At 38.6% G+C, this 24,790-nt stretch overlaps 1 protein-coding gene across 3 annotated transcripts in view; it reads left to right on the forward strand.

Moving 5' to 3' along the window:
- KCNQ5 (potassium voltage-gated channel subfamily Q member 5) overlaps positions 1-24,790 on the forward strand; it is a 278,519-nt gene that overhangs the window by 193,073 nt on the left and 60,656 nt on the right. For all 3 annotated transcript variants that reach the window (XM_038131410.1, XM_038131411.1, XM_038131412.1), the window contains exons 2-3: positions 594-684; positions 17,419-17,545. In XM_038131410.1, coding sequence (XP_037987338.1) covers positions 594-684; positions 17,419-17,545 — 218 coding nt within the window. The remainder of the gene's footprint in view (positions 1-593; positions 685-17,418; positions 17,546-24,790) is intronic.

Genomic DNA, 24,790 nt, shown 5'->3' on the forward strand with positions numbered 1-24,790 from the left:
TTTAAGTTCTTCAGTGGATTGTATGGCACTAAGTTTGTTCCCAGAATGGAGCCTGTTCATTGAGGACAGTGATGCCGTAGCTCTGCCTCTCGCTTCAGGCAGTTTGAACACTAAGTCTGTTGCTCAGAAAGAGGTTGTTTCTGATGGACAGATAGGTGCAATATGTAACTTAGCTCTTTGGTAAGTTTATGCAGCAGGGGTTTGAGCTCAGTTGAGGGTGAAATGATTTTTCATTTCATGGAAAACAACCCTCCCACTGGAGATCTCTCTTTGAAGATGCTTCAATTATCTGGATTGCATAAAGGTGCAGGATTGTATACAAAAAGTAACATCTGTGGATATTGGGTCATTTTCCCAAGAAAATCGTGTTTCTCTGAATTCTAGCAGTGCCGCTTAGAAACATATAGATTTAATAACAGGATATTGTTCTAATGTCTTTAATGAACTAAGTTAAGTGGTAGATGTGTTCCCCTCTACTAATGAAGACTGTACAGAGACAGTCTTCTATTAATGTTGGTGAAGTACAATCAATATAGATACTGGGTCAGGGTACTGTAAAATATTAACAATTATTAATATTCTTTCTTTTTCAGTTTTCTCCTTGTGTTTGGTTGCTTGATTTTGTCCGTGTTTTCTACTATTCCTGAACACACAAAACTTGCCTCTGGTTGTCTCTTCATTTTGGTAAGTGAAAATTCTAAATACAAGACAGTTTTACGGACACTTTAGTATACATTCAAATCCTCTCCCTCACCATGGAGGAAGTAATATAATACAATAGCTGGGCATTTAGAAAAAAAATCAGACTTTTCCTCAGAATGATGAAAAAATTATAAAATAGATTATTCCACCATCTTTTTATTTAAAAACAGGTGAGATGGTAAGACAGTGCTAATAAAGTATGGTAGTACATCCCCTTCTTTGCTTGAGAACTGCTGTGGTTTATAACAGATAGATTTTCTACTGCAGTTTGGCAGTGACTGAGCATGAAAGACCTTTGATATTGCTGCTGTCATTTGTAAAGTCAGTATGTAGTAAGAGGCACTTAAAATAGGAATTAATTTTGGTATCTTAGATACGGATTTGGGCTAGCTATTGGTAGATACTGACATTTTAGTAGCAGTCGCTGCAGTAGGATGTGGTAGTTTCATTATTTCTTCATAATACATGCTTTTGTATTATGTTTATCTCTCCTTTTTCCCTTCTGGGGTAAATGAAAAGGGCTTTAATCCCTAAAAGTGCTTAACATTTTTCATGCATTGTACGGACGACACTTTATTCATCTGCCTCTTGATGGGCCATTTAGTTCTGCAAGTGATGGCCTGAGGATAGGCAGTAGTGGATATTAAAACGTCACCATATACCCAGAGTTACCATGGTTATTTCAGTTCCATGCATTCAGCAGACTGTGGTTTGTTAGGTAGCGCCTGAGGTGAAGTAACTGTTGACAAATGCCAACATTTTAATTCTCATCACTGTGTATATCCAAAAGCTCTGGTCTTCAGAACAGCTCCCTAATTAATTATGGCATGAGCAGGCTGATAATTATGTTGCGTGCTATGTCTTTACAGCACAATAGGCCACTGCATCAAAATACCTGAACTAAATGTTCAGAGGGGGCTAGGTGCAGGTATGTGGTGTTTTGCTCCATTGGATGATTTCTTAGCAGGGCTAATTAGGGAGAGCCATGCTAAATGTTGCATTTTTCTTCCAAGGCATATTAGTGCTTTTTCTTTCTTTGGAGAAAAGCTCAGGTGGCATTAAACCAGCTAAAAATGGTCAGATTTAAACCTACACTCATACCTAAACCCATTATTTACAAATCTGAGCAACACTTGGTAAATGGAAGTCTGTTTGAATGTTCTGCAGCTAGTTATATTATTGTAACTGGTACACTAACTGCTAAGATTTTTGGTATAGAAAACAGGAAAATCTGATTAGTCTGAAAATACCCTATTTGTAATAGAAGAGGCTTTTGTGACAAGTAATCCGTTTTCCTGTATACTTATGCAAATTGGTCACAGAAATACCATTTGTTCTGACATAAAATATGCATTTCCCACGAGCCACATATTTTTTGATTGTGCCAGTACACTTAGCACTGCTGATTCCTCAGCTGGCTGGCTCCCTGTACTGTGCCACGGGTCTCACAGGAGCCACAATGTGCAAGAGCTCTGTGAATGCCTGGCCTTGCTCCCAGTGCTGGGCAGAGGTGTGGTGAGCTCTGATTGCTGGTACACCAGTCCTTCAGTCCTTGCAGAGGTGTCCATCAGCTGAGCAGAGCTGCTGAGTGTCTGCTGAGGGAATCTTCTGTGCTTTTTGCTGCTATGGCTTCAAAGATGAGCTTTGTCCATCCTAACTGTTCTGACTGTACATCTCATGGCATCCTCTGAATAGGCCTTAACGAGGAGGAGGGTGGATGGTTGATCCTTGAATCATCAATACTAGCCACATCCAGCATTTCTACAATAAAGCCTACTGTTCAGCAAACACAGTTCAGTTTATTCCTTTGGCAGGAATAAACCTATTGACAATGAATTTTGTATCTCCTGCTGTGGGTCTCTAATGGAGAAAAATATAAACAGCAAAGTATGAAGTTCCAGAAGCAGGCTAAAGCTGACTGCTTTAGTGCAGTTTGCTGGTGCATGGTTTGTTCCTTCTCTACATATTGAATCAGTAGCTGATATTAAAAGCGTTACCAAAACAAATTTTTGCAACTGCAAACCAAGAGGACAATACATTTCTACATTAACTCAGGAGCAGTTGTTTTGGCTGTGCCAATACCTAACTGCAGTCACTAGAGTTTTCACAACCTTTTTCTTGCAGTGATTCACACAGCTCTTCCAAATGTGTCATTTAGTGAGACAGCTGCGTTACCTATCAGATCTGGTTTAATACTGTTTGTGCATTGTGCTTGAAATAGAAGATGCATGTTTATTTTCTAATGAAGTACTGTACAAATATAACAATCCATAGAGCTGCCTGCTGGGTTTCTGTGAACTGTTTGCTTTGCAGATTTATTCCAGATTGTCTCCCCCACAGCCATGTTAATTGGCTAAAAAGCTAATTTAATGTTCCTCCAACTTAATACCTGAGCTGCTGTGTGCACTGGCACCTGTGGCTTTTGACATATTGCAGCTATTCACAATTGCACAGGGAGATTAAAAAGGGAAATGTAGACGAGCTGAGCAAACCTTTTCCTCCTTCTCAGAGAGGCCAGAGGAGCTGAGAAGATTATTCTTCTCCAATCAGTCAATTCCATTTATCTGCCCGAGCCGTGCCTTAGCAGAGAACACATCTCCTAATCACTGCATCCCAAATACTCCCTCAAAAACATGTAATTTGTGATAGCTCAAAACAAATCATTGTTTAGGAAAGCAGTAATAGCTGAGGGCTTCTGAGCTTCAGCAGAGGTTAATGGACTCATCTGGGCTGCAGAAATGCCTGAGCTCTGCTACCAGAGCTGAGGCAAACCTGCCCTGCTGTGTTGTGCTGGATCCAGCTTCAATTCTGGCACCCACACAAGTACTACTGTGTTCCAAGGCTGCTTCTCCTTATCAGGAAACCTGTCAAGGGAAACGCCTTTAATATTTGAATTTTATGCTTAACATGAAAGTCATGCAGATAAGTTAAGTGCATGTTACATACAGTAAACATTGGATTGTTGAATCAGTAATTAATTTGGTTAGATTTGTGTCCAGAAATAATACAAGTAACCAGGAGGAGATCATCAGATAAAACTCCACAATGAAAATTATGCTTTAGCCTCATTTGTGCTCACAACTTCTGGCACTTGGGTTGTAGCAGTGATATATCCCAGACAGGCAGTAGGATAAAAATCTACTTCAGCATCAAAATAAACCACAAGCAGCTTAAGAATCCAACTAACACAGCAAGAAAATAATCTTTGGTATATTGCTGATCTACAAGTACATTCGCTAGCACTTTATCAAATAATAAACACAAGGGGAGTAAAACTGAGGCTGTGAAGGCAAAATGAAATCTTTTGGGGAAGATAGCCAAGAAGGAATATTATCTGGAACTGGAGGTCATTCACTCTCTTGACCCAACTCTCTATATTTTAAGTTCATTTTCAACTAAAGCTGAAGGTTATGTGAATTTCTCGTTCACTTCTGTTTGTTTGCTGTCAATGCAAGAAAATTAATAAAATAATTTATTAGTTGACCCACGAAGATTTGACTAACTGAGAAGTAAGAAAAAACTCTTACATCAGTTTAAATGGTTCATTTGACCTGGCATAAAATATTATTCGTGTATTTGATTATCTTAGAACTTTTGGCTTAAAACTCAGATTGAAGTTATAAGGAAAAAAAATCATTTTTATTTGAAGTGAGAAATCATCCCTTCTTTTTTTTTTTTTTTTGTAATTTTAATTTTTAATCAAGATGGGTAGATCGAAAAACAGAAGTGAATTTCTGCAGGACTGGTTTTATCAAATCTGTTTTGTGGTTTTCTCTGAAAATGTCTGGTGTTGAAAGCTGTACCCACATTTGTAGAATAAAAGCCTCTGAAAATGTAGTCTAGGAACACATTCTTCGGGCAGAAATAGCTCCCAAAGATATAAAAGCAGACAGTGTGCACAGGATGAAGCTGGTTTCTCCATGTACTATGGTCACATACATGAACCCAAAAGGAGAGTCTATCAAGTGCTTCCAGCAATTAATATCTTTCCAGGATTTTTTTCTCCTAATATTTTTTTGCATAAATGAAGAGGATACACATTGATTTAAAAACATAGTGTATAGTGCCCCATAGCAGGTAAACTTATATCCAATTTTTCTCTGCTTGAGGAAGTCCATCCACAGGAATGTAATCATACAAATCCACTACAGCATTGTAAAGCTGGCCAGAGTGGATTTTAAAAAGGGGACTGGATAGTGCTCAATTAAAAAAAAACCCACCATGTAGCATTTTTCAGTTTAGATTGTACCAGCACTTGAATCCTCTTGCCATGCTTGGATAAAAGCTCACCAGACCTGAAAAAGGACTTAATGATGGCTCTATAGTACCAGCTATCAAGGCAGAAAAAGAAAAAATTATCTTGAAAGATTTCAATTATAGATACATTTCTAACAACAATAAGGTATAAACCATATTACTGGAATTTTGTTGAGTCTTCTTCTGAGAAAAACAGATTAATTGATTCCTGAGCTAAAAAATCAATGAGTTTGTCAAAACTCAAAATCAGTATTTCTCAAGAAATACTGATTTCTCGTGTTTTATTTTCTAAATCAAATCTTAGCTTTGAAATTTCAAAATTTGTCATAGAAATCTCTGAAAAAGTGCATACAACAATTAGACATATAACACTGATGTTATCAAAGACAGAATAAGAGAGGGGAGTATAATGTTGATAAGGTCAGAACCATCATGTTTTCATGTTTTCAGTCCTGTTTGGATTCATGTACACTAATATTATAATAACATGAGCAAAAAACAATTCAACCATGTTATAAGAAACTACCTGTTAGCTTTGAAAATACTTTTACCACACAAAAATGAACATTTACACATCTTTGCTGTTTAAATTGATACTCTCCTATTATGTATACAGATTTGACCAGGTCCGAGCTGACTGTTGTTACAAAAATTTGGACAAGAGTTCATCACAACTGCTTGTGAATCTTTGTGTAGAAACAGAGCAGACTTTCCACTGGAAATTTAAATGCTGGACCCACTTTGCTAAAATTAAAATTTTTATGAGGAAGTCTGACAGAAAGCAAAAAATTAAATTAAAAGATGAAGTTATTATAAACAGTGGCTGTCTTCAAAGCTTAATTCTTCTCTCAGAAGGCAGCGTTGGCACTTCCAACCAACCAGCAAAGCCCTCTAACAAACAAGTACACACTGTAGCTATGGAGAGAAAGATGAAAGTAACCAGAAAAAATATTTCCTAACAACAGAACACAGCACTGCACATAAAACTCTCGAGATATCTACATATTGTCAGCAGGAAGTATCTATACATTGTCAACAATGCTCAGGATGATAAGTACACTTCAACAGGTCAGAGAATATAGATTAGAGAGAATAAAGTCTCAATCCTGGCATAAACCTATTATTGATATGGTTCTGGGATTGATTATATTGTTAGTAATGTTTTGTCCTTTCTTTTCTTTTATTCTTCTGTATTAAGCAGAGATTACTTTTGTAAAGAAAAGATTGAAAATCACACATTGAACAGAATCATTTTTCCATTGTAATTAAAACTGCAATATATTAGGTGCTACTGGGACAGCTTAAATGGGTTTGGTGACTAAAGATGATTAAAACTGCATATGTGATCTACAATCAGGGAAAACATAATCTTATAACTGAATCACTTGAAGAAGATAGGATAACTATGAACAGTTATCTCAAGTGCTACAGCATTCAGCAACAAATGCAGTAGAAGGCAAGAGAGATTTTGTCACTGCCAGAGCAGAGCTACAAATCAGTTGTGTTTAACAAGAAATCTGCATTTGATGTGCAATGTTTGGATCACTGGAGTTGCCACAAGTCAGTGGCTGGTGGATGAAATGCCATCCACAAAACTATTTTCCTTTCATCTGAATGAAAAGGGCATATATAGAGAAATTGATGATAATGAGCAGTGAAGAAAGATGAATGGAAATAGCAAAACCACAAGTAGTGATAAATGTAACAAGTTTATGAACTAGTACAATTTTAATATTAAAATGGCTAACGTGTAGTAAGAAAGCCAGTGTTGAATTTCTAAATAGGTACATTACACTATTTTATGTTATTGTTATCAGTTCCTATATAAATGGGGAAAATGGGGCAGATAGATGTCAGTGATGGGGTGGCAGGCTTCAGATTAAAAAGGATATAATTCTTTGAGGAGAGGAAAGCATATCTGCTTTTAGGTTGATCAACACATTGTGATAAAAAACCAAACCAGCTGTCTTGGACTTCCTTTAAGGACAAGTAAGCAGCATTCCTTACACAAGTGCTCTTCCCATGACATGTCTTTCTTGTTTTATCACTTTAAGTGATAAGAAGGTAGCATGGGAAATCACCTCCATGGAATAAGTGTAATATTTTCTGCAGATGTAGATTTCTAATAGTTTATGCTAGATCCTGCAATATTGAATTTTATTTGCTTCATGCCAGAGTTTGAGACGGAGATCAAGAGCTACCTCCTTAAAACAGGCAAGGAACAGTTTAGATTGCAACAGTAAAAATGGATAGATATCAAACTCTCTATCATAAATTCAGACCTGACCTTTGCCAGGGAAATATTGATTTCCCAAATGGAAATGCAGAATATGTCCCCAGAGGAAAGCCAAAGTACACAGTTAAAAATAACATGTAAGGAAAAAATTCTACAAACCATTAAATGTCAAAATGTGCTGAAGAAGGCAGCACATCGGTGATATGAAAGCTGTTTGGAAATCTAGGGAAAATCCAGCATCTGAGCAACACAGAAGAGCTGCAAACCACTCCATCTCTTTGCAGAGACGTGACAAAGCATGTGAAGACACAGCTTGCTGCAGAAGAAATGAGAACTTTCCTCAGTGATAGGAGAAATCTGTTCAGTTTATGATTATGAAAGTTTAAAAGCTGTGAATTCGAGCAAATGTCCAGCGCACAGCTGGATCAACACACCATGCAATGAGTGAGCAACTGGCTCATGGGTTGGGCACTAAGAGTTGTAGTGAATGGGGTGAAATCAGAGTGGTGACCTGAGTGGAGTCTCACAGGGCTCCATCACCAGCCCTGTGCTCTTCAACATCTTCATAAATTACTTGGAGTCAGGACTGGAAAGGGATACTGAGCAAGTTTGCAGATGATGCAAAACAGGGAGGAGCTGTGACTCCCTTAAAGGCAGGGAGGCCCTGCAGAGAGACCTTGACAAATCAGGTGGCTGGGCAATCACCAACCACATGAAGTTCAATAAGGGAAAGTGCCGGATTCTGCACCTGGGATGGGCAACCCTGGATATACAGACAGACTGGGGAATGGGATACTGGAAAGCAGTGCCATGGAAAGGGACCTGGGAGTCCTGGTCAATGGCAAGGTGGAGATGAGTCAGCAGCCTGGAGGGCCTGACTCCTGGCAGCCAGGAGGGCCAGCTCTGTCCTGGCACAGGACATGTGTCCTCTTATCAGGCACAGCATCACCAGCTGGCAAGGGAGGGGATTGTCCTGCTCTGCTGGTGCCCAGAGAGGCTACCTGGAACAGAGGCTAGACAGAGTTAAAGAAATGAAGTAGGTATTTATTAAAAGGCCTTCAAAGGATACACCTTGGGCAGCACAAGAGCCCGGCCAGGGCTCTGCCCAAGATGGACCCAGGCTGGACAACCAGTCATGAGTTTTCACACTTTATAAATCTTGGTCCATTTACATATTGGGGTCAATTGTCCAGTTACAGCTTCAGGTTATGAAGTCACATCCTCCCAGATTGCTCTCTTCAATTTGCCATTGTTTGCACTTTTTGGGCCCGAAGCTGCAACAATGTTCTTGGTTCTCAAGCTGGAAAAGGATAAACTGTGAAGAGAACACTTGTTAACACTTTATATGAAGTTCAGAGTCACACACTGAGGCAGTACAGAATCTATAAAATATGAAAGCTGAAACTCAATGCATCACTGCTCTGCACTGGAGCAGCCTCACTTCAAGTGCTGGGAACTGTAATATAAAAAAGATATAAACCTGTTAGGGACTGTCTACAGGAGGGCAACAGACATGGTGAAGGGCCTTGAGGGGAAGCTGTGTGAGGAGCAGCTGAGGACACTTGGTCTGTTCAGCCTGGAGAAGAGGAGACTGGGGGGATGCCTCACTGCAGTTCCTCATGAGGGAAAGAGGAGGGGCAGGCACTGACTGATCTCTGCTCTGTGGTGACAGTGACAGGACCCAAGGGAATGGCCTGAAGTTGTGTTTAAGGGAGGTTTAGGTTGGATATTAGAAAAGGTTTCCTCTCCCAGGGGGTGATTGGGCACTGGAACAGGCTCCCCAGGGAAGTGGTCCCAGCCCCAAGTCTGACAGTGTTCAAGAAGTGTCTGGACACAATGCTCTCAGACACATGGTGTGACTCCTGGAGATGGTGCTGTGCAGGGCCAAGAGATGGACTCTATGGTCCTTTTGGGTCCCCTCTGACTCAGCTTGTTCTGTGATTTTGTGATTCCATGAAATAAGTATTGAAATACAGGCAAAAACAAACGAACAAACAAATCTGTAAGAATCCAGGGTAGACATACCTATAATGAAAATATCCATCTAAAGTGAAGGTGATGCTAAATACACAGACACGCAGTGGAACTAAGTTCAGTCCTGAGGACCCTGAGTTGTGGGTGAATTACAAACATGAATTAGCAAATAAATACTGACCATTTTAGATTTTTAGGCATCCGTGAAGTACCTAAAGAAAGGGTGTATGTTATGGACAGGACAATAATAATAACCTTTGGTATCACATCTGAACCAGACAGGAATTGGCTAATTGTACCACATGAAGATATGATCACAGGAAATGTATGGCTCACAAAGATATATATGTGTTTTCTTTTTCCAAGAGACCAAAATTCCATAAACCTGGAAAAATGTAATAGGAAAAACTGCAAAACAGTGAATGGCATGATGTGTGAAACACAAGACTTGGTATACTGGCTCTCAAAATTCAGTTATTTGACTAAAAAGGGGGGACCAAGTCAGTTTTTCACAGAACTTAAGGAACTGAATAAAAATATTGTGACCAAATACTTGTCCAAGTAGCAGAAATGTTTGATGAGGTGATATTTTTGAGAAAATAAGTGCACTAATAGGATTTTGGCTGATTGGGTTGACTGCCTACCAAGACCGTTTGTAAAAAGTTGGAAACTGTCAGAAAACACTTTCTTAAAGTTGTTTTCTGAAAATTTTGGTACCAGTAACATTTCAGTATATATAAACTGAGATGCACCTAGGTCTCCCAGTGGTTAAAAACATGCACAGATGAACACCTAGGGAAGCTCTCTTAATGGGCTTTGACAATTGGGAAATTGCAAGAAGTAATTTTTAAAAGGTCATTTGCAGAATCTCCAGCATTTAACAACTCCAAACATGCTAAGGCCAAAGAATAAAAGAATGAACATGCTGTCCTACTCTGCAGTACAGCATGTCAGATGTTATCAGTTAATTCACATGCACGTGATCAGCAATAACAATTTGCCTAAACCCCTTGCATCAATACCAAACCAATAGGGATGCCAGGGCATAGAAGGATTCAGAGTTCTGATGCCTGTTCTACGCTTGTTTGGGACAGAGAAAAGATAAAAATTTCTTCACAAACTTTTCAAAAGGAAAATTTTGGATCTATGTTGCTACAGAGACATGTGCTTGAATGTCTGCCTCTAATGTGACATCAGAAATGTGACTACAGCAGAAAAAAATGCATGAAGAAATCACAGAGGAAGTGCAAAGGCCTGGGTACAGCTGTACAGGGCTTCTTTGTTTTCAATACGAGGATAAATTTAAAACTAAAATTAGGCTATTTACCTCTGATATCTCACTAAAGAGAAAGAAAATCTGAACAAGCATAGAGAAGGGTAAAAAAATTTTGGAAAGTAGAAAATTATTCTATAACATGATTTTTATGCTATCATCTCCTTTAAGGAATTCTCTTAGATGTATAGTTGCACCTGACACATAAACAAATGGTATGGCACAAGGCAGTGAGCACAAATGGCTGGAAAACACTGTTTAAAGGTGGTGCAGCTTCTGGGAAAGAGCAGGATATACGTGGAGAAGTCAGTGTTTCCCATTGCCCCTTTTCCAGTTTGAGAGAGGGTATTCAGTGATCATCAGAGTGTCCCTAGAAGAACACTGTCCACCAGAAGGAGCTTTGGGATCTGTTTGCCCACATGTACAAATTGCAAATTGTCCACATGGCAGTTGCAGTAACCATGATGGCCAGTGCAGCCCTGTGGCACTCATTCCTCTGGCACCAGCAGGTCCTCAGCAGCTGGCCCATGATGGTGACGTGAAGTGAGTCTGCTGGTCTGGGGAGGCAGAGGATGCTGAGGAAGGCTACCACAGTTTCAGTGGTAGGAATAATACATTGTGTCTGACATGGTAAATAATTTTCTTTATAAGATATTATGAAAAAAATAAATAAATGGCATCTATGTAATTCTGCTGCAGGGTTGTACTATCTGATTCAAAAGTGGTTTTATTTGAAATAAAAATTCACACCTTTTTTTCTCTTGCAAAGGAATAAAGAAGACACATGACTGATGGGTGCCATGTCAAGTATGACCACTAAAAGCTAGAAGGGAGTTCGATAGCAAAAGTCATGTATATAACATGTGGATTAAGCATATAACTGGGATTTTAATATTATATCAATAGATTTGTAGCTGTGTATTTGAGTAAAAGGCACAAAATTGATTTCTCAATAATCCTCTTTTTAATGTAGAATCTACATGGAAATTCTTAATCATAATATGGCAAATCGAGTGCTCTAAAAGTATCACATCCATTATAAAACTGATAAATGATAAAAAGGTGCATAAATTTCACTTCATGCTTATTGTGTATTGCACTGGGAGCTGAAGTGAAGTCTGGTTGTGATTTATATGCCACTAATAGGTTCTATTCTGGGTTATGTTTTCAGATTTATGGCTGTCTCTTCCTCTGTTCAACTGCAGTTGGAAAGAATTAAAACTTTTTTTCTTAAGTGTATGTACGCACACCAAGATATGCTTGTTAGCTGTTTTAGATCTCCTCTTTTTAGTGCTGAACCAGGAACAGCTCAAATGTGTTCAAATTTATCATGATTTAAACCATGCACGTATTCTTACCTGCTCGTTTTAATCTGGAAAAGGGCCAGTATAACACAATTGCCTGGAGTCCTACACCAGCTTCTGCATCATAACTATTTAAAGCCCAGACCTTTGTCAAGTTTCATTGAGACAGACCACTATTGTGCTTCCCCTCACACCCAATGGCATACCTTTAAAGTGTACAGCCCAGCTTTAGAGCTTAGTACCTGGAATCAGTAGAGGGGGATTTTTTGGCTTTAGGGACACATGTTGTTGATAAGCTGAGGTGTTATGTTCTTGCTTTAATTGAATGATAAAACAATCTTTGTCTATGAGTAATAAAGCATTGCTATTTGGATAGAATCAAGTATTCATGTGTCACCATGAAGATATTGCAGCAGCTGGTGACAAACCAGTCAGCCATAAATTAAAGTATGAGAACATGTTTATTCTCCCTCCTTTCAAAATTATTTGGAAACACTGGACTTCCCTGATTTGGAAACACTGGACTTGCCTGTTTATGAGATTTTAGGGAAGAGGGGATATGTCCCAGGCAGTATCAGATGATGTTGTTCCTTGTGCTCTGCTGTTGTGTTAGTGTAGTGAGGCTTGCTGATTTGCACCAGATAAGGATCTGCAGTGCAGTTACACTGCAAAGATGTCTTCAGAAGGGAAACACTTGTGGCTCTACTAAAGCTTATTTCAGAGGATTCATTTGGTCTGTTCCTGTCCATCTCTCCAACTTCTGACAATGTCAGTTGTAGACACAATTCTCCTATGAGCTCGAGGCAGGCAGCTCCTCACATCAGTCTGCAGCTCTGTTGTGCTACTTCATTAGCCTTTAGAATAATTAAAATCACCATTTCCATACTAGAAATATAATTAAAACAAGAACAGAGACATTGTCTTGTGGGTGGATTTCTTATATCCAAGCCTCAGCTCATTTACACATTGCAAAATAACCTAAAGCATCCTAGATCAGCAGAGGGTGCTCAACTTTGGTCATTTTCCTGCTGCAAAAATGGCTCTAATTCCCCAATGTTACAGTCTAAGGTGAAAGCACCTGATTCATCATCAGCAAATTATTTTCAGTTTTAATAAGCAGTTATGCTAAAGAGTGAGAAAGTTATTATATAAACTTTTTTTTTTTGCTGTTAAAATGTTGTGTTTAGGGAAATCCTTATCATTAAAAACTGCCTGAAAAGCATATTAATGTAAACAACTTCAACAAATCATGTATCCTAATTGGATAGAAGGAAAAAAAAGAGGGGCAGGGATGGGGGGAAGTGCTGGATTTTACAAAGTATGCTTGATTTTCCTAATCATTAACCCTGTTGATTAGAGTCCTCCAGGACCTTTTATTAACAGAAACCTTGCTCTGGATGACCTCTTATTTTCTTTTCCTGCCATTTGTGTGACCCTCGTTGTTCCAGTGGTGTAACAACCCAGGCACACACAGATGTAAAAATCTTCAGGAGTACCCTGCTAGCCAAAAGCAACTGAACCTTGTCAGCCCAAACGTGTCAGCCTTGCTTCTCTTGCATGTGCATGGTTCCCCAGGACAACTGGAGCTGCATGTGCAGAAACATTTCAGAAGAAAAAGCTCATCAGTTTGGATGAACTGTGCTTTGAGAAGAGAAACTTTCAAACTATCTGAAACACCAATGCATCTGCCACAGTGGTTACTGGGAGGTGCAAACTTGGACAGCCAAAAAAGTGACAGATTGTGGTAACTCTGGTGTAAGGCCAAATGCAGCTGTGATTGGGAAAGGATAACAAGACAGGGGAAAGGCAAGAAATGGCAAAGGCCAATGCACCTCTGCTCTACCTAGGAAGGAAAGGGTTAGATTTCCAGTAAATCTTAATTTGCTCATCAGTTCAAATGCAGCCTTGCTTAATTTTGAAGAGGGCCAGATTTCTAAACACTGCAAGATTTTCCCATTCTGATGTAAATGTTGTTTCTCATTCTCATAAGTAATTCAAAATTAATGATGTTCCATTATATTATATGTAGGACAGAGATACTTGGAATGCATCATTTCTTCAGTCTACAAGTCTACAAAGCACGAAGTCTAATGATTTATTCCATCACATGCCTTTCCAATTATGTTCTGATCTTCCATTTCAATTGCTAAAGAACTAAACCCAAGTTATTTCAAAGCCTAGATTTATGCTTAAGTTGGCAATAAGCCCTCCAAATGAAATATGAAAAAATAAAAATCCTGATCTTCTTTGGGATGCATCCTTCCAATTTCTGTCCATGGAAGACCAAAAACCTTGTAACTTTACAGCTGCCATAAGGAAAAATACTGTCATTCTGCAGCCTGTATTAACCCTGACAAGGATTTGCCTTAACATTTTGACTGAGTGCCCCGACTACTAAAACATTACTTTTTTACACAGTGGTGTGGAATTCTTTGTCTCTCTCTGGTTTTGACCTGAACCAATCCAAAATAAAACAAAGATGTTGTATATACTACTATGAAGAGTTCTGTTTCAATGCATTATGTTTTTCTGGAAAATCCTTTCCCTTTAGACTTTATTATATTTTATATTTATTCCCTTCAAAATCATATTTTTATTTGAGGAAGTAGGAGTCATTAGGATATACAGATCAGTTTGTAACATCACTATTTCAGTAAGTGCACAAATTAGTGTGAAACCCCATCTACATTTTCTTCAATGTCTTTCCTTTTTTTAAAGCTTATGGTGTACTTAAAAATCTACAGAAACTTGTTATGGGTGGAAGAAAATCATATATAGCATTTTTAAATGCAGCAGTTCTTTTAGCCTCCCAGGGCACAGAGATGTGTTTACTGTATTTGACATCAATATAACTACAGGTGTTATATTGCTTAAGTAGCAGAAAAAAATGTTTAAGTAATAGAAACCTTAGTTAATTTTTAGAAGATATAACCATGTATAAATTTCTAATGGTTCTAGAAATTGTTACTTTTTCTCAAGGAATAAACAGAGATACTTCACATTTTTTCCTCAAGAAAAATTTTATACTCTTACTCCACCACTAAAAAAAAAAAATTGAGAAAATATCTTTTTTGCTCTTTTTCTGTCCCAAAATATATGTATCTCCATGAAGTTTCTCTTTTTAGTATATGTGTTTGTGGGTGAGAGAAAAATATGATTTCTGTCTCTAACACACAAAGGCACCATGTAGTACACAGACTCTCAGAAACGTGCTTTCAGCACACAATAAATTTTCTCATCTTTGTCTCACTGATCAAGCATAGCACCTAGTAATGGCTAGCAATAGTACAGGTGATAAATACAAAACTGCATAGCACTGGAAGGAACCAGAAGAGTAAACTTTCCCAAAAAATTGCCTCTTTCCGACCCCTACCAGCAGTTTTGTGATACTATTTGAACTGACTTGAAGCTGGGGACTAGTCCTTCCAGGATCGTTGAGTACTTTTTGTCCTTGCCAGTTCCCCATTAGAGGCCCTGCCAGGGATGGAGTACAGGAGAGGACACACTTCTCTGTGTGTGGATCAGCTTCTGGAAGGTGCCTGGGACAATTTCATTGTACTTACAAAGCGTATCACCCATCTCTATACGCCGTATGTTTCCCAGGGAAACAACAAACTTTATTCAAATGAAATGTGATTAAGTTTTAACAAGAAAAGGATTTTATTGGAAGCAAAAAAATTTTCATGCTTCTCAGACCTCCTTTCCTTCAGTATCTCTTACCCTATCCAAAGAAGAAACTTTCTTAGGAGAATACGATGCAGGAATGGCCTGGATGCCTGCCATCAACCCTCATAAATTCAGAGGCATCATCTAACAATGTGTAAACCAGATTTGACAATTCATGATTTAACTGCCACTATAAAAGTGGTAGTTAAATAACTAAAATGCGTATTCTTCCTTTTTTCCAGTTGGCTTCCTGTCCATTTTATTCTTGGCCTACACAGAATTTCCTACAAGGAAATGTACCACAGAGTAGCCAACTATTAGGAATTATTGTTACTATATGGGGAACTTTTTCAGTTTTGTACATAATCCTTTCTGAAGTTGTGCAATAACACTGCCCATGGAATTAAGTTGAAGTTTCTTGTAATGGAATAAAAAGAAAATCTTAAACACTCACACACATTTTTCCATGTTATTCTCTAATAAAAAATGTGGCATTTTCTTCAGCCACGTTTTAGCAGAGAGATCTTATTCTACTTTTGTGACTTAGGCATTCAATATGGGATTTACAAAACCAAAAATGAAGACACTGAAGAAGGTTCTAAAAGTGCCTTTCAATGTAATGTAGCTACACAAATTGCTGTATGACAGCAAAAGCAATTAAGTCCACAATGTTTCAGTGGACTGCCACTAATAATAATCTAGTAAAGAACCATTACATGGCACAACATTAATAATGCCATTTGTTCAGGTAAATTAATGCCTGAGTTGGCACATTGGCTTGTACAGTTGTAGGGTCTCACAGACTAAAAGCATGCAAAATGTTTATTGGGGAAAAGTCAATATTGAATCAACCCTACCCTTGCAAATATTCCTTTATTTAATTCACTTGCAGTGCTTCCTTATTGGTACCACACTAGTCCTCATCCTGCAGGAATAACAAATTAATTGGCTGACAAGGAATAACTTACTTCTGGACACAGAAATACATTGGGCTGCCAAATGAAACACAACTTCCATCCTTTTCTTCTTTTCTTCTTGATGGGCTGTTTAAGAAACTCCATCAAGTACTTGTCTCCTTTGTGAACAGACAGATTTTTATTTTGTCATTTCAAAACACATGACTTTGTGATGGTATTCCAGCAGAGTACCTAAGTTTGTAATTCCATACAGTGTGTATGTACTATCACTGCATATTATTGAGCTGCAGATCTCCTTAGGGTATGGAGCTGAATTGTGCTCCAAGCTCTATTACTGCGACTCTGTTGACCTCACTGTTGTAATGAAATTTTTTTTAGAATAAAAATTGCATAAATACATGTTGATGTTTTAAAATAGACAGTCTTAAGGAAGATTCCATTGAGAAAGAAAAACAGGCCAAACTAGCAAGGCAAAATTTCTAAGTACTTTCATTCACAGGTTGTCCAGGGAAAGTTATGCCTAGGGTGGGCATTAATTTATTGCCTTACAAACAATTACATACCCGTTGTATGTAATTACACCTGCATGTACCTTAACCTACTGCTAGGAACAGATTGATTTCCCAAACTCATAATCTCAGTAACTTCACTTGTATATTGCAGCAATGAGAATATGTCTCCCAAAACTTTTAGCCTTTAAACCAAGAAATAATTTTATGGATGTGGTTATGGAACATTTTTACTAGCTGTGTAATTACCTCTGCTCTGATGCTCAATATCCAAAGTCTTTGAGTATTTTGCTCTGATATTTTTGTGTCTTATTCAGTGCTTAGGTGTTTCATATTTAGTAGCCCATCTTAGGTGTTACTTACTGTTACTCAGGTTAGGCTTAGGCCTTTCACTGTGAAACCCTGGGGATTGTGTGCTGCTTGTAGATGTGTAACCATCCTGGGGAGCAGGATCCCAAGTTTGGCTTGGGATATTCAGATGCTCAAGGTGGATTGTCAGACACAAACAGTAGTGATAAGTTTCCTGATGCTTAAGTGTTGGTTTTCTGTAACAGGCATTTTTCTTATTTGCCATTTCTAGGAATTTGTCATGATTGTTGTCTTTGGTTTGGAATTTATTATTCGTATCTGGTCTGCTGGGTGCTGCTGTCGATACCGAGGATGGCAAGGAAGACTGCGCTTTGCGAGGAAACCATTCTGTGTGATAGGTGAGTGTCCCAGCTCTAGCTTATTTTAAGATAAACATCTTCCCTCTCCTGTTTTGTTTCTGAATGAAAACTGTTGGAATCAGACTCCATTTACAGCAACCAGCTGTAAGTCCAGAATAGCTGTGTGTCCACTCTCATCTGCCCAGGGTTTCTTTAGATAGAAATCATGACTTCCCTAAAAACCACCCAGTCCATGTTTCTTATATTCTCCAGAAGACATTTTCCTGTGAATCTCATACAGCTGGCCTATATATTGGACAAATGAGGGGCTGAGAGCTGTTCTCATTGAAAATCAGAGGAGATGTATGCTTTGAATGGACACCCTACTTCTTGTACACACATGCATGAATACCACACACATATGTGTGCATCTCTTGCTATGTAAAGTAGTTATTTGCCTGATGGCTTGGCTTTGCAGTCATGGCAAAGTGTGAGGCAGCAGCAAAGGTCAGGAGGTTGTGTTAGCAAGAGCACAGTCAATAGATGATTATCTCCCTTTACTCTTTGTCATTGGACGATATCCAAGATACTGCAACCCATTTTCCCACTCCAACACCATACCTGAAAGACCTTAAACAACTGGAGTGAGTTCAGTGAGGCCATGAGGATGATCAGTGCTGGAGCAGTTGCTCCATGAGGAGAGGCTGAGGGACCTCTACATGTTCATCCTGGAGAAAAGATTGCTTCAGGGGGAGCTCAATGAAATCAGTGCTAAGGTCTTCTTAAGAGAAATTCCATGGCCAGTTTGGGTCTATTACTTTTAATTATTTACTTAGTCATCCTTTCCATTATTCTTTCCGTTTATTGTTACAGTGGAACAATAATATTTTAGAAGACTTAGTCTGTTTACTATTAATTAAACTTGCTATATATCTCCAGCAGATCTTTTCCCTGATTATTTTTTGGTGATTAAACACAAATCACATAGGGCAGTGGCCTAAGGGCTAGAAATAACAAATTTGAGGATTGCCCCAAAGATAACATTTAGACAGCCTTTATTTTTTCCATTAATAACTTAATAACCAGAGAAGTTTTATTCAGGGCCAAAGCTCTGTGTTTATGTTAGTGTGCCTACAATGTCACTACTCTGACAAATTAGTTTGTCAGGCATCACTGTGTGCTACCAGGTTAGTAATTACATCTAACAAATTATTTGACAGTTTTGTACCCTTATTTATTTCTTTAAAAATGGAAATAACAGTGTAGTATTAAAACTTGCTTTGTATTTTGTCCCATGTTACCTGACCTCCCACATTTTTCTGATTGTATATGAGCTTGTGTACATAACATAAAGGCCATGGCAACACATCCTTACAGGCACGTACGGTACTTAAATACGTATATACCCCTGAAAATCCTAAATGTCACAGGTATATCACTCGTATGATATACCTAGCACTTTCCGAACAGTGTTGCTGTGTTGTACTGCTCAGAATAGCAGCAATCCAAGCAATGCATATTCTCTGGAGCCTCTGGAGATCAGGAATGCTGACAAACCAGGAAGAACTTGATGCCAGTGACTTAGCTCACTGAAGATGCTGAAAATAAAAGAGGACAAGTCTAACTGGGAAGATGCATGGCATCCACTCCCTGTAAAGCCATCTGGGGACACTGAAATAAATGAAGAGTCCATTGTCCTTCCTCTGGCAATGGGCTCCCAGGTAGTGGTATGTTCCCTGACAAAACTAAACTTTGGCCACTCCCCTATGTGTATCAGAGGAATTTACCATCACAGTGAGATCTCCGTCTGTGAGGGCAGCTTCCATTTGGGGCACTGTAAAAATATTTAGGAATAATAAACAACAAACTCTTGTTGAGAAGAGTAAGATCCTGCTGGCCTCACCTGCATGTCTGAAGTCCACTGAGCTTTCAGAGGAACTTCTTTCACTCCACTGACTCTGTAAGAGACTTTGGGACTCTTTGTGAGAAAACCCAACAAGAGCAAGTGAATTTTTAACATAGAATCATAGAATATCCTGAGTTGGCCCACAGGGATCATCAAAGTCCAACTCTCAGCCCTGCACAGCACCACTCCCAAGAGTCATACCCTGTGCCTGAGGGCACTGTCCAAACACTTCCTGAACACTGTCAGGCTTGAGGCTGGGACCACTTCCCTGGGGAGCCTGTTCCAGTGCCCAATCACCCTCTGAGTGAAAAAATTTTTCCTGATACCCAGCCTAAACCTCCCTTAAACACAGCTTAAGGCCATTCCCTTGGATCCTGTCACGGGCCACCACAGAGCAGAGATCAGTGCCTGCCCCTCCTCTTCCCCTCACGAGGAAGCTGTAACTGCAGTGAGGTCTCCCTTCATTCTCCTCCAGGCTGAACAGACCCAGTGCCCTCAGCTGCTCCTCACACGGCTTCCCTTCAAGGCCCTTCACCATCTTTGTTGCCCTCCTTTGGACACTCTCTAATAGTTAAATGTCTTTTTTACATTGTGGCACCCAAAACTGCCCCCAGCACTCGAGGTGAGGCTGCCCCAGTGCAGAGCAGAGTGGGACAATCTCCTCCCTTGCCCAGCTGGTAATGCTGTGCCTGATGCCCCCAGGACAGGGTTGGCTCTCCTGGCTTCCAGGGCACATTGCTAACTGTAATGCTTAAACTTTATTCAATTTAAAGTTTGGGGTGGAAACACCTATTACAGAATTTTTTCACTTTAAATTTGAGCCTACTTCTAGCAATATTACATTTCTCCAGGGCAGCTACACTTTCTGATGGTCCAGAGAAGTGAAAGATTTCATGTATTTCAGTTAGTCCATTAGCAGTTTCACCACAGCTGCTTCTATTTTACTTCTAGTCAAGCTACAGCATGATGGAAATGTCAAAAGTTCAAATTTTGTTGAGGCTGCAGAATGAGCAAATTCCCAACAGGAAGCTTAAGTCCATTATCTGTAATCAGGCCCTTGAACTTCATGGCTGGCAATCCTTGTTTCAGAGCATTAAATGATAGCAGCGACTGTTGCTTATTACTGGATCTATTTTTCATTAATTAGAGTGGCAATGAACCATCATGGGGCACTTTTGTCAAACCTTTATAAACAAATCCATGTCTGGTGTGTTACAAGATCTTCTGGACATTTAATTTGAATTATTTCAATATATTTCTGTAATAACACATTATGTGTCTGTCACCTTGGTATTTAGACACATCATATAGTTTAAATACAGACAGATGGTAACTCTGCTGCTCATGATAAACAATATAAACAGCCCCTTTCCAGTGTAATTTGAACTCTAAATAACCCAGATTCTGTAATTAAGTATATCCTTGACCAAGAAGACATATCTCACATCACATCTTATTATAAATCCCAGGAAAAAAAAGGTTCAGCAAATTTCATGTCTGGGGACCTTCTGCCAGACAAACTTGAACTCATCTCAGACACACCCTGCCTACTCCACTCCAGAAAATACTCTGTTAATAATAGCAGCAGTAGTAGTAGCAGTAGCAGTAGTAGTAGTAGTAGTAGTAGTAGTAGTAGTAGTAGTAGTAGTAGTAGTAGTAGTAGTAGTAGTAGTTAGATTTCAAATCAAAATTTCCTCAGACAATTTCAGCAGCCATAATTCTGTGCCATGAACAGAGATGCTCTTTAGGCTAGATTGGTCCCAAAATATTTAGTGGCATATCTTCATGTTTGACAGTTCTGGCAATGCAGTTTTTAGAAACATGTAGAAAAAATAATGTCTGTTTAATATCATCTATGGGCCTTATCCTTTCACACCTACTTTTGCTGACTACTACCCTTGCTGCTAAGTAAGGTAACATTTGCTGGGATTAAAGACATCAGGCTCTGATCTCCTCTTTCCAGAAGTTGTATGTCTGCTATTCAAAGCAAACCTAGTTTGGTACAATGCAGTTCACCTTGAAGTTTCTTTCTCGTATGAGCTAGAGAATTCAGCAGCCTGGGTTTGTTCATGCTGTGGTTTTTTCATCTTACACTAGTGTCACTATTGTAACACTAGTGGCATACAGTAGATGAGGCCCTACCATGAACTGGGCAACCTGGGATGAGAAGACTAAACAGACAGGGTTGTGATAGAAAGGCTGTTGAAAGACAATGACATTTTATTAAAAATAATTTATTTTTAATAATATAATTCCTGCATTAGAATGCTATAAAAGATATTTTCTTAAGCGTGAAGTCATTATCCATTTTGAACAAAACTAATACAACTCAGTACCTGCACCGAAATGTTTTTCAATTGCTAATTCAGCTCCCTTTTGTTAGGAAAGTGTCCTAAAGTGAAATATCATAGTCACATAATTTAGAAATAATGAGACTCCTGCCCATACTCACCCAGATTGTGTATATGATTTAAGCAGTCTTTCAAATTATTATTTATGTCTCATATTTGAATCTCAGAAAATGCATTGTAGTATAATCATAAGGACAATGATAATGATAATGATGATGGTAATAATAAGGGTAAGGATGATGATGATGATGATGATGATGATAATAATATTATGGTATTAAATGCTATCTATTATTAAATATTATGTAATATAAAGGTATATCATAGCAATTCCCGTGCTGTTTATGAGCTGTGACTTGGAAACGTATGATAAGGAGGGAAGTAACTGACAGACCAAGCTGCAGTCAACCTTTTCTGGTTCAGGTCTTTGTACATTCAGTTTTGCTCACATTTTTTAGGTACTGGCTTTAAACTTGTTGCTAATAGAGATACTCAGAATATGAAGTTGCTTAGACAAATACCTTTATTTTCATCATCTGCCTTTATTTGATTTTATGTTCATATCCTGCCTTACTATGCTGAATTCCCATCATGTCCATGGACAAGATAGTTTCTCAGATACCATAAGTATGTGTAAGTTTGCCATTTCAAAATTAAGTAGTTATAAGTATAAACACTGGTGTGGAAGTTAGAGGTAGACAGGATTGTGCCAAATCCACTTATCTGCCAGCTTGAGTGTATGGAGTCTCAAAAGTACCAAAATGGTTTATTTTTCAAATTTTATCAGTCTTAGCATATAAAAAAAATATTTTTAATTACATGAATAACATGTCAGAACATAACTGATATGCAATAAAATTCTCAGCTTTCTTGGCTTCTTTCTAGACGTTGTGCTGAAGATCAGCTGCTTCGGTGTGTGACATTCTTTGTAACTCCCATTTCAGATTGTCAGGTCTTACCTGTAGCTTCTCTCTGAGAAGAATTGGTTCTTTGTACAAATTCTGCTTTTGCAACAGTTAATTATGCTTTCCAGGCAGAAATCTTCATACTTGAGGAATATTTTTATATTGGTCCAAAACAATCCTATTAGACTAGGTGTTCACTGTTTGGGCTTTTGCAGCTGCCCATTATTTAAATTCATTACGTGAATGCCCTTGGCATTCATGCAGCCTCTCACAGGACTGTGATACCACTGACTTACAGCACTGCTTTACTTCAAAAGACACTTTCAGTGGGTCTCCTATATTACTAATATGCCCATAATTACTCAGGGGTGTTATGTCAGCATGTTACCATAAATTTGAATGCTCATACTTTAGCATGAGACATTAGATAACTGTCAATCTGTCTGTCTGAGCCATGATTAACTCTCTCACAAGTGTTAGTCAATCAAATCCTGCTTTCTCTCATGGTGTCCCAGCCTCACCCCTGTCAGCCCAAATGAAAACAGTAGAAGAGGTCTAAGTGGAGTAATTGCATTGGCATTTACGGCAGGAATCTTTCCTGAGTTATTTGAAAGCAACTATGGGAAACATAATGAGAAATTATAAACAGGAAAGGAAAAGGAAAAGGAAAAGGAAAAGGGAAAAAAGGAAAAGGAAAAAAAGGAAAAGGAAAAAAAGGAAAAGGAAAAGGAAAAGGAAAAGGAAAAGGAAAAGGAAAAGGAAAAGGAAAAGGAAAAGGAAAAGGAAAAGGAAAAGGAAAAGGAAAAGGAAAAGGAAAGAATATTTCAGTTGGAAGAGAGCTACAGTGATCATCTAGTCCAATAACCTGACCATTGCAAGCTGACCAAAAGTCTTAAGCATGTTATTAAGCACATTGTCCAAAAGCCTCTTAAATAATGACATTCAAGGGGCATTGACCACTTTTGACCTCTTGCCATGTTTGACAATCCACTCTGTAAATAAATACTTCCTAATGTTCAGTCTCTAGACACCTCTAGGTATTGTATTGTGGGCAACTACCTCATTCATGATTACCTGTCTAAAGTCCACTTTAACTAATTCTTTTGCACAGATAACAGTTCTTTTTTCATTCACCCTGCAGCACATGAGCAGGCAACATGCTGAAATTTCATATTTCCATTTCTTTTCTTCTTTTAGTTCACAATTATCTCTCTTATAACTGCTGGATGTTGTGATTTTATTGCTCTCTTCACTGAAGACTAGTTTATTTCTCTTCAGGTCATCCCTGTGTGAGTGAGGTCTCCCAGAAAAGGCTTATTGGCACAGTTGGCTAAGAACAGTAGTTTCATTTTGCTTGACTGTATTGTTGTTTAGAAACACAGACATTTTCAGTTGCTTTAGAGGTAGTGTTTGTTTCATCACACGCAGTCCTCTGGCATCTACTCAGCTTTAATTTGTCAGCTGTCAATGCTGACAGTTTAAAACATAATCTTTACCCAGTGTTACACTCAATATAATCAAATTGATTGCCAGATGTCTTCACCCAGCCTTGCCACTAGCTTATTAAGAACACAAACCTTGAAGAAATGCAGCTTCCACAGATGTTTCCATTCTCTGACATCCTTTCAGAGAATGGCATGTTGCCACCAGCACTGCTGAAGTGACTGACGGGCACAGTAGTCCAGCGGGAGTTGCAGGAAATCTCTGGTTTTATGATCATGCCTCAAATGGTTACATTCCAATTGCTACATTAGGGAAAGACTTGTGTATAAGAGAGAAAATACATGTTTTGATTCCTCCTTTTTACACCTGCTATAGTAAATGCAGCAGTAAGGAAGGATTTGAAAATGTAACAATATTGTTACACTGTGTAACAGAGTTTCAGTGTTTGTATCTCAAGTTTAATACGGCTAAGTATAAATACTTGCCTATTCCTAGATGGCAATTTGGGCATGTTCTGCACATTTTAATTTCCTCTCATCCCTACCACTTAAGCACCAGATGCCCATAACCTGTTGTTTCCCATTAAAGAAAAATTACAATTTTTATCTTTAAGCCTGTGCTGATAGCTCTCAAAATTGAGCTTTGTCCTTTGGTGATATTTTATATTGCTGTCAATAACAAATCCAAGGAAGGTGACCAT

The sequence above is a fragment of the Motacilla alba genome, chromosome 3, assembly GCF_015832195.1.
Source record: "Motacilla alba alba isolate MOTALB_02 chromosome 3, Motacilla_alba_V1.0_pri, whole genome shotgun sequence".
Taxonomy (NCBI): Eukaryota; Metazoa; Chordata; class Aves; order Passeriformes; family Motacillidae; genus Motacilla; species Motacilla alba.